Source organism: Anomaloglossus baeobatrachus, chromosome 2 (assembly GCF_048569485.1).
Source record: "Anomaloglossus baeobatrachus isolate aAnoBae1 chromosome 2, aAnoBae1.hap1, whole genome shotgun sequence".
NCBI lineage: Eukaryota > Metazoa > Chordata > Amphibia > Anura > Aromobatidae > Anomaloglossus > Anomaloglossus baeobatrachus.
The window spans coordinates 399,076,509-399,087,102 of NC_134354.1; the positions used below are offsets into that span (position 1 = coordinate 399,076,509).

The 10,594-nt window shown below is 48.9% G+C and overlaps 1 protein-coding gene across 3 annotated transcripts in view; it reads left to right on the forward strand.

The window, feature by feature from the left end:
• The first annotated feature begins 2,149 nt into the window (after positions 1-2,149).
• Positions 2,150-10,594, forward strand: part of SRRM1 (serine and arginine repetitive matrix 1) — a 165,785-nt gene continuing 157,340 nt past the window's right edge. For all 3 annotated transcript variants that reach the window (XM_075336082.1, XM_075336083.1, XM_075336084.1), the window contains exon 1: positions 2,150-2,217. In XM_075336082.1, the coding sequence (XP_075192197.1) occupies positions 2,197-2,217 (21 nt within the window). In that variant the 5' untranslated portion in view covers positions 2,150-2,196. The remainder of the gene's footprint in view (positions 2,218-10,594) is intronic.

Sequence of the window (10,594 nt, forward strand, 5' to 3'; positions counted from 1 at the left end):
CATCAGGGCAATCGGGATGAGCAGGGTAAAGTTCTGGGATTGTTGCATCTAAAGCTGTCAGCTTTATCATGGCTGAGTATCAAAATTGGAGTGGACCGCAAGCCATTTTTTAAAATTATTTATTTAAATAACTAAAAAAAGTCTGCATGCGGTTCCCCTTATTTTGATTCACAGCAAAGATAAGCGCAAGGCTGGGGCCTGCAGCCTGTAGCCATATGCTTTGTCTGTTCGTTGCCAATTTTTTTTTTATTTTTACACAATAGGGACACACACAGCACCTGTGGTTCAAAAGCAGACACAATGTCACACAGAGTGGGGGCGCATCTCACTGCAGCCAATCAGAGACGCAGAGACTGCCGATGAGCGGGGGAAGCAGTGCATATGTATGAAGACTAATGAGCGGCCCCAGAAGCAGTGTGGTCAGAGACTGGTAACTACAATGCATCTGCTTTCCCTTTTTTCCGTTGATTTTTTTTATTACCCAAGTGGCCGGATCTGGATCATTAACCGGATTTCCTGAAAACTCCGGGCCCAGGGTCAGTGCTTGGGTATTTTTTAATTTTTAACCCGCGCAGCGGATCCAGGCTTTTACAGTCCAGGTCTGCCCATAACTACTCTCTGGTTTAGGCCTCTTTCACACATCCGTTAAAACCATGCACGTTTTTCCCAGATGTGTAAAAGGTGCGTATGGCCCTCCGTGTGCCGTGTTTATGGCACATGTGTGTTCTCTGTGCTATCCGTGATAACACACGGAGAACAGGAATTTTCTGTTCACCTGTCTTGGTTGCTGCTGTCCGTGGTGCTGATTTACGTTCTCCGACCCTGCCGACTCCCCACTGCTGCTGCTTCCGGCCCGAAGTGGAGTGAATATGTAATCAGCATAATGAGCTGGGGTTGGAAGCAAGTGACAGCAGCGGCAGAGACAGCAGCACTGGAGATAGAAATTCCTTTTAATTGACAGACACGTGTGTTTTCTCCGGTGCGTGTCCCACGGATCACATCTGTGCGGTCCGTATGAAACCCGTGATGCCGGAGAAAAACGGACATGTCTACGTGTGGAGCACACGGATGCTCCACACGGACACACGGTCCATGGCAAAACACGCATGTGAGCGCAGACCCATTGATTTTAACGGGTCTACGTGTGCACGGGTCTCCGGTACGAGTGAAAACATGTCACACAAATTGGAGACACGGACGTGTGAATGAGGCCTTAAGGGCAGAAAAATTCAAAATTTGAAAATTGTCTCCAAATTTCCCATATTTTCACAAATAAATGCAAAAATATCGTCTTAAATTTCCCACTATCAATGTCACAAAAAAGTCTCTGAATCACTGGGATCCGCTGAAGCTCCAGTTAGGCTGCTTTCACACATCCGGTTTTTGCACTGCGGCTCAATCCGGCCCAAAAACCTATGCAACGGATGCGGCGAAAAAAACGGATCCGTTGCATACGTTTTTCCATGTGGCCTGTCCGTTTTTTGACGGATGCGGCTTGATACTGAGCATGCGCAGTTAAAAAAAACGCATCCGGCGTCCATAGGCTTGCATTGTAAATTGCGCCGGATCCGGCACGATGCGGTTTTTTCGCCGCACAAAAAAACGTCCCAGGCAACGTTCCATCCGGCTGCCGCATGGGCTAAATATGCCGCATCTGGCAAAAAAACGGACACAACGCAAGGCCATGTGGCACAATACAGCGCTAATGCAAGTCTATGCGGAAAAACGCAACCGGCGGCAAAAAAATGGTTGCGTTTTTTCTACGAAGCGCCGTATTGTGCCACTCAGCAAAAAACGGGTGTGAAAGCAGCCTTATTACCTCATAAAGTGACACTGGTTAGTATGTCTTTCGCTTCTCTGGAGTGTATGACACATCTGCCCATATACCGGGGAATTCCTGGTATTTATACGGTCTCACCGTCACTACAGATAAGAACTATACAACAAATCCCAGTGTTTTGTGTTGCTGAGGTCACCGAGGCTATGGACGGCGGCAGCTGCTGCTCCACACACAGGGTGCACGTTATACCACGCTCTCTCCCGCTCACCACTGGCACCTCACACACACTCAGCTGCTGACGTCACTGGCAGCCTGGTTCCCTCTCACCACGTGCCTCAAAGCTCCGCCTTCTTCCCTCGCATTGACTTGTGGGAATCGGGGAGTTGAGCTGCGTGAGGAGGCGAGAACGAGGCAAGATGGACGCGGGCTTCTTCCGCGTGAGTAAAGGCGCTTTAAAGGCGGGGAGCTCTGTGTACCTGACAGTATGGCGGGTTGTGTGGTGCTGTTGATGGTGGGGCGTACACTTGTGGGTTTAGTGACAGTGGTGTCGTCCTGGGGTTCCGGGACAGAGACCTGTTAGCTAGGCCTGGGCCTGTTTTGGTGCAGTGAGAAGCCTGCCTGAGCCTCGTGTGATGGTTGGCAGCTGGGGAGGCCGGTACTACCGGCTGCGCTGCTGTGAAAAGAGCGGGAAGCTGCAGGCAGCGCTCTCCTGACACATCCTCCTCACTACGGCCCCGGATTACTGCTGCTGTCATGTCTGCTGTGGGGGACGACTTGTCTGGGCCGGCTCCTGTAGGACCCCAACATAACAGCCCTAGACCAGCTCCTGCCGGGACCCCAACATAACAGCCCTAGAGCAGCTCCTGCCGGGACCCCAACATAACAGCCCTAGACCAGCTCCTGCCGGGACCCCAACATAACAGCCCTAGAGCAGCTCCTGCCGGGACCCCAACATAACAGCCCTAGAGCAGCTCCTGCCGGGACCCCAACATAACAGCCCTAGAGCAGCTCCTGCCGGGACCCCAACATAACAGCCCTAGAGCAGCTGCTGCCGGGACCCCTGTGTGACGGCCCTAGAGCAGCTCCTGCCGGGACCCCTGTGTGACGGCCCTAGAGCAGCTCCTGCCGGGACCCCCGTGTGACGGCCCTAGAGCAGCTCCTGCCGGGACCCCCGTGTGACGGCCCTAGAGCAGCTGCTGCCGGGACCCCCGTGTGACGGCCCTAGAGCAGCTGCTGCCGGGACCCCCGTGTGACGGCCCTAGAGCAGCTGCTGCCGGGACCCCCGTGTGACGGCCCTAGAGCAGCTGCTGCCGGGACCCCCGTGTGACGGCCCTAGAGCAGCTGCTGCCGGGACCCCCGTGTGACGGCCCTAGAGCAGCTGCTGCCGGGACCCCCGTGTGACGGCCCTAGAGCAGCTGCTGCCGGGACCCCCGTGTGACGGCCCTAGAGCAGCTGCTGCCGGGACCCCCGTGTGACGGCCCTAGAGCAGCTGCTGCCGGGACCCCCGTGTGACGGCCCTAGAGCAGCTCCTGCCGGGACCCCCGTGTGACGGCCCTAGAGCAGCTCCTGCCGGGACCCCCGTGTGACGGCCCTAGAGCAGCTCCTGCCGGGACCCCCGTGTGACGGCCCTAGAGCAGCTCCTGCCGGGACCCCCGTGTGACGGCCCTAGAGCAGCTCCTGCCGGGACCCCCGTGTGACGGCCCTAGAGCAGCTCCTGCCGGGACCCCCGTGTGACGGCCCTAGAGCAGCTCCTGCCGGGACCCCCGTGTGACGGCCCTAGAGCAGCTCCTGCCGGGACCCCCGTGTGACGGCCCTAGAGCAGCTCCTGCCGGGACCCCCGTGTGACGGCCCTAGAGCAGCTCCTGCCGGGACCCCCGTGTGACGGCCCTAGAGCAGCTCCTGCCGGGACCCCCCGTGTGACGGCCCTAGAGCAGCTCCTGCCGGGACCCCCGTGTGACGGCCCTAGAGCAGCTCCTGCCGGGACCCCCGTGTGACGGCCCTAGAGCAGCTCCTGCCGGGACCCCCGTGTGACGGCCCTAGAGCAGCTCCTGCCGGGACCCCCGTGTGACGGCCCTAGAGCAGCTCCTGCCGGGACCCCCGTGTGACGGCCCTAGAGCAGCTCCTGCCGGGACCCCCGTGTGACGGCCCTAGAGCAGCTCCTGCCGGGACCCCCGTGTGACGGCCCTAGAGCAGCTCCTGCCGGGACCCCCGTGTGACGGCCCTAGAGCAGCTCCTGCCGGGACCCCCGTGTGACGGCCCTAGAGCAGCTCCTGCCGGGACCCCCCGTGTGACGGCCCTAGAGCAGCTCCTGCCGGGACCCCCGTGTGACGGCCCTAGAGCAGCTCCTGCCGGGACCCCCGTGTGACGGCCCTAGAGCAGCTCCTGCCGGGACCCCCGTGTGACGGCCCTAGAGCAGCTCCTGCCGGGTACACTGTTCTCCTATGGAGCAGACTTATGAGTGCTGCTGTGGGATCAGTATTTCTGCACACGACCCTGTCCTTGTCGAGTCATTTGCTAGTGTTTTATTCTAGTTCTCCTGTGGATGAAACCTCTATATATAAGCTTCAATGTACACAAGGTTCAACCTGCCCTCTGTGCTTTGTGTTGGGCACATACGCTCAGGAGGTACTGTATATGCCTATAGTGTGCATAGTCAGGATGGCTGCTGAGGCATCTGTCTACCAGAGGGACCTTTTTTGCCACATGGAATACAGTGGCATGTAAAGGTTTGCACTCCCCTGATCAAAATTACTGTTATTGTGAACAGTTAAGCGAGTTGAAGAGTAAGGCTGCTTTCACACTACGTCTTTTTAACATGCGTCCTGAACGTTTTTTTGCTGCAAAAGCGGATCCTGCTTTTACAGCAAAAAATGCATGCAAACGCATGTGTTACTTTGCAGGATCCTGTCACTGGATGTTTATGGGCGGGCATTGGAGTCATGTGATCGGGAGTGAGGGGAACTAAACGTGCCAGACTGGGAGCCGGCATCTGACAGCTGCGAGGCTCGTAACCAAGGTAAACATCGGGCATACTTGCTTGGATACCCGATATTTACTTTGGTTACAAGCGTCTGCAGCTGCTAGGAGCCGGGCTCCCTGCACACGTTACCAACGTAAACATCGGGTAACTAAGATAAGTGGTTACCCGATATTTACCTTGGTTACGAGTGTCCGCAGCTCTCAGGTGGGAGAGATAGACAGGAGAGGGAGGAGAGAGACTGATCACGGAGGCTGGCTTCTGTGCATGCTCAGTAGAGCAAGCAGGATCCTGTCTATCAGCATGCCAGCGTTCACATGCGTTTGCGTGCTGTTTAGTCAGGATCCAGCAATTTGCAGAAGTTGGACGCAGCTCAAAAACGCTACAAGTAGCGTTTTTGAAAGATGTTAAAAAAACTGCAAGTCACTGGATCCTCACTATAACGCACGCAAACGCAGGTGAACGCATGTTAACGCAAGTCCATTGCAAATGCATTGAAATGAAAACGCATTTGCACTGGATCCGTTTCTGCGTTAAAAAAACGTTCAGGACGCATGTTAAAAAGACGTAGTGTGAAAGCAGCCTTAATGGTCTCTAAAAGGCATAAAGTTAAAGATAAAATAAAGGTACAAGGCGCTCTCCTGTGTGTAAGCCAGAAAGAAATCGGGTGCACAGCATGGATTTGCTTCCCTGGATGAGTTGCGCTAATTAAGCACAACTCTGGTGAAGGCATGAGATGAATGAACTGCTGCACCTCATCGTATTCCCCAACAAATGGATCCAAGAAAATGAGAAATAATGCCAGGCGTTGTCACAACTTCATTGTCCAATTCCAGCAAGGTGTGTCTGCTCTGACCTGATAAGTCTTAGGCTACATTCACACTTCCGTTGTTTTAAATCGCCAGGTCTATAGTTTTTTAGATGTCAACTGACGCAACGGATGTGTTATTTCACAGGATTCCGTTAACAGAAATCCTGGGAAAAAACTGATCCGCCACGTCCCGTTACATCTGTTGTGCGTCCGTTTTTTGACTGATTTGTCGTGATCCGTTTGTGGTTGAGGCAGCCCAATAGGTGTGCCAAACATGCTGGGCATGCTCAGTAGAACATGACTGAATCCAGCGGTATCCAGCACCATAGACAGCTATTATAGCTCTTGACGGATTGCGACGGAATCCTGCGGAGTGCGTTTTTTTGCCGCTCCAAAAAACGTTACATTGTGCGTTCATACCGCCCGACGGTCAGTCATTCCACGACTGATACGTCGCACGGCGGATGCAACGCAGGGCCATCAGTTGCAATCTGTAGATAATACAAGTTTATGGGAAAAAAATGGATTCTTGCAAAATATTTTGCAGGATACCGTAATTCCTCAAGGTGACGGATTGTGACTGATGCAAAACAACGCAAGTGTGAAAGCAGCCTTAGGCTAGGTTCACATTTCCGTTAAAATGTATCAGTCACAATCCGCGGCTATGGTAAAGAACGCAATCCGTTTAGCGGATTCCGTTGTGTCCCATAGACTTGTATTAGTGGCGGTTTGCGACTGATGACCTTGTGTTGCATCCGCTGCGCCGCTGTCAGTCGTTTTTTGACTGACCGCTGGGCGGGAGCAACGCAGAATGTAACGTTTTTCTGGCCGTCAAAATTAACGCACCGCGCAGGAATCCATTGCCATCTGTCAAGCTTGTAATGGATGTCTATGGTGCTGGATTCTGTCGTAATCCGTCTTACAACGGAATCCAGCGCTGGATTCCGTCGTACTCTACTGAGCATGCCCAGCATGTTTGGCACACCCACTGGGCTGTCCCAAACACAGAGATCATGACTGATCCGTCAAAAAACATACGCACAGCGGATGTAACGGACGCGACGGATCAGTTTTTTCACAGGATTCCTGTGTAAGGAATCCTGTGAAAAACACATCCGTTGCATCAGTTGACATCTAAAAAACAACTGATCCGTTGCTGACGGACCTGACGGATTTAAAACAACGGAAATGTGAACCTAGCCTTATAAGGTCAGAGCAGGCACACCTTGCTGCAATTGGACAATGCATTTGTGACAATGCCTGTCATCATTATTTTTCATTTTCTTGGATCCGAAAAGTCAAAGATAACACATTTCCTTTTGTATTTTAGGCAAAAAAAAATTCATCTTAGGCTATGTTCACTAGGGTGACCGCAAAAAATCGATGTCGGAATTTTGTTTGTGTGGACCCCACAAAACGATTCCCCTTTCCAGATATTGAGAGAGCCAAAATTTGAGCTCGATCAAACGACGTTAACCCATGCCGCTCGACGCTCAAAGTTTGAAAAAAAAACAACACATTTTTGGCCAAAAAGCTGACATATGGAGCCATAACTCCAGAACGGTAAATAATAAAAACACGCTTAATATCTCAAAAGAAAGCTAATGTTGTTCTTCAAAATTTCTATTTTATACGTAATTGTTATTTTAAGTCAAACTGAGTTACAACAGCTTTTAGCCCCAAGAACGTGACCTGGTACCACTAGGAGCATACTTCGTATATTTTGTTAAGTGATAAATTTTGGGGTTTGTGTTTTTTTTTTTGGTATATTTTTGAGTTTAAAGTAGAAATATAACAAAAAAAACAAGTAATACTGATAAGTCTAATGACATTTTTCATTTTAAAATATAAAAATGAGGTATATAATACATACAAAACAGACACAGAAAAGATACATGAGTATCAAGTACCTACATGAGTTGATAATTTTGCATAGTTATCTAATCTAATCTATTCTAGAGCTTTTGTTAAAGTAGTTTTTGTAACGTCAGAATATAATGCTCGGCATTTGCTTACAACTTGCAGGACATATTGCTTTTGTTCTTCATCTTTTGTCAGAAGGTCGTTAAAGTCGGTTATTAATTTAACAGCACGCTTAGCCATATCATTAACTACTTTTTAATGTTTTAACAATTTTCAATCCTTCTTGGAAGTCATTATTTTGAGGCCAGGTGTTTGGATTTTGTTTTAGGAAATCTGTTTTTATATTAAATCGGTCAAAGAATGTAAATGTTTCTTTGGTAAGTAAATTTACCAATCCTCCATCAACTACCTCTTTTAATTTTTCTTTCCTAACTTTTGGATTTACAACCCTAGCGTGCTCTGATGGTTCATCTGTGCCACTGAGCAATTTATTAGCCATTAACAACTTTTCATCGTCTGTAATGGTGGGATCAAGAAACGATAATCCCACCAACTCTGCATTCAAATACCACAAATGGTTCGAAAATTTGGTCAGGGCTATTTCTGCAATGTCGTTGTCACATTCCTTATAGTCTAACAGACTATGCAAAATACCTAAATCTTGCTTTGGTGCAAGATGAGATTTTGGAGCATTGAACCAAGCTTTACAATAAATTTTAATTAGGAAAACAGAAATGGCATGCACAGAACTTTCTTCTTCTTTAGGCCCCTTTCACACGTCAGTGATTCTGGGACGTTTGTGCTTTTTTTTTTTTTTAAAACGTACCAGAATCACTGACATACGTAGACCCATTCTAATCAATGGGTCTGCTCACACGTCAGTGATTTTTCACTGCACGTGTCTCCGTGCGGCGTACCCGCGTGTGCGTGATTGCCGCACGGAGACATGTCCATTTTTTTCTGGCATCACTGATGTTCCACGGACCACGCAGTGGTGTGGTCCGTGAAACACGTGCCAGAAAAAAACGTACTTTTAAAATAAAAATCATTTTTACTCACCCGGCGTCCAGCGATGTCCTCTGCAGCCCGTTCTCCCTGCTGCTTCTAAGCCGGCTCATTATTGTCGCACATATTCATTATGCGCGACACAGCCGACCCGGAAGCAGCTGCTGCAGAGGTCACCGCCGGCCGGATGCTGCACAGCGGGAGCGATCAGCACCATGGACAGCGGGAGCGCGCACAGGTGAGTTGTTTTCTAAGTGCAATCACGGGCCACGGAGAACGGAGCCCGGATTGCACTTAGACAACCCACGTGTGCCGTGAATCACGGCACACGCAGGGACATGTGCGTGTTTTACACGCCAGTGAAAAACGTCACTGTTTTTCACTGACGTGTGAAACGGGCCTTAGACATCTTAAATTGACAACGAAAAATGAACATTTTTAAGCAGTAAATAGCCTTTGCCATCCACCTAGCGTGATGAATGGCTCCTGAAGTTCTAAAACCCACAACATTGCCGTCTAGTGATCCAACAAATACGAGAACCAACTGCAACAGCTCCTTGTAGTCATCTCTGGGGTGGCTCTCAGTTAATTTGGTCTCGAATTCAGCAGTAACATTTGCAATTACTTCTGGAGTTAGCTGCTTGTGTATTAGATTGTCACTGATACCTGTGTCGTATTTTCCTTTGTCTATCTTGGGCCACGCAGTGAGGAATCTTTTGAAAATGTCTGGATGAGGTCCAGTGGTTGACCCCATTTTTGTGTCGAATACGCCTCTTAACACAATTTCCAAGATATGGTGACAGCAAGCTAGGTGTAGCAATTCTCTTCCTAACATTTTCTCCAATAGGACGCATGCTCCTTTGAGTCTTCCCGTGTTCGATGCTGCAGTGTCGAAGCACATCGCCTTGACTGTGTTGGGAAGACTCCATTCCTGTAGACCTTCATATACGGCTACGGCTTGCTCCTCTCCAGAGCTGCTTGCTGTTACAGGAACTCCCAGCAGCTGTTCCTTTTCGCCATATGAAATATCAATAGCTATTCGCTCACATTGCTCATGTTTTAAAACACCCGGTAAAAGTTTACCGTCCCAATGGACAACCACGGGCTCTTTTTCAGGAATGTTTACTTTATCTAAAAAAAAAATTTAGTATATTGTTCTCTGAACATTTGCCTTCTAGAATGTAATAAAGTTTTCGAGACTTTGTACTCAAGAGGGTCAAGCTCTAGTGCTTCTAGAGTAGCTATTAAAATTCTCGTGGCATTTCTGTCGGATACTTTACTTCGATCTAACACAATGGATAATTTCATGTTTTAAAATCTCTTTAACGCCCCTTGGAAATGAAACTTTCATCCTCTTGCTCTCAGATGGTCCTGGATCTTCTGCAGCTTCTTCAGGGATGTCCATTTCCTCCAAGCTCTCAAGTTCCTGGTAGATGCTGTCCTCTTCAGTATCTTCTTCTTTTCCTTCTTCGAGCTTGTCTTCATCATCCGTCTCTAAGAAGCAACAAAAGAAAGAGGGGAAAAAAAAAAGACTATAAAAACTTGTCGTTTTAGCAGAATAGTAATAATACATAGGTACTAAATTACCTACTTCTAATTGTCAATAGGTATTATTTTAAGAATATAAACTCAATCATAAAGATACCAAATGATGCTCTCATGTACAATTTTCTTTCAATTATAGTGGAACTATTTACTTATTTATCTACTTTTTAGAATAATAAAATAAACTCACCAATATCAAAAGTTTCTTCTTGAATTTGTCGGTTCATTTTTGCAAGTTCCTTTTGCGCCTTGATTTCTTCAGCTCGAGACAACTTGAGATCCACTCCAGCCATGGAACCTGGGCGGCCCTTCTGCCTCTGTTTCACGAGAAACGCCTTATCTTCTTCTGATTTCATCAGAGCCAACGCATCTTGTTGAGCAATATCAAAGAGATCATTCAACTTTTCAACACTGCTTAAATTTGTTCTTGGCAGTTTCCGATGTTTTCTTCCGGTCTTTTTGAAGACTTCTCCACTCGGCGTGAAGTTTTCTTTGTCGCTCCATTGGGAGACCCAGACAATTGGGTGTATAGCTTCTGCCTCCGGAGGCCACGCAAAGTATTACACTTTAAAAAGTGTAACCCCTCCCCTCTGCCTATACACCCTCCCGTGCC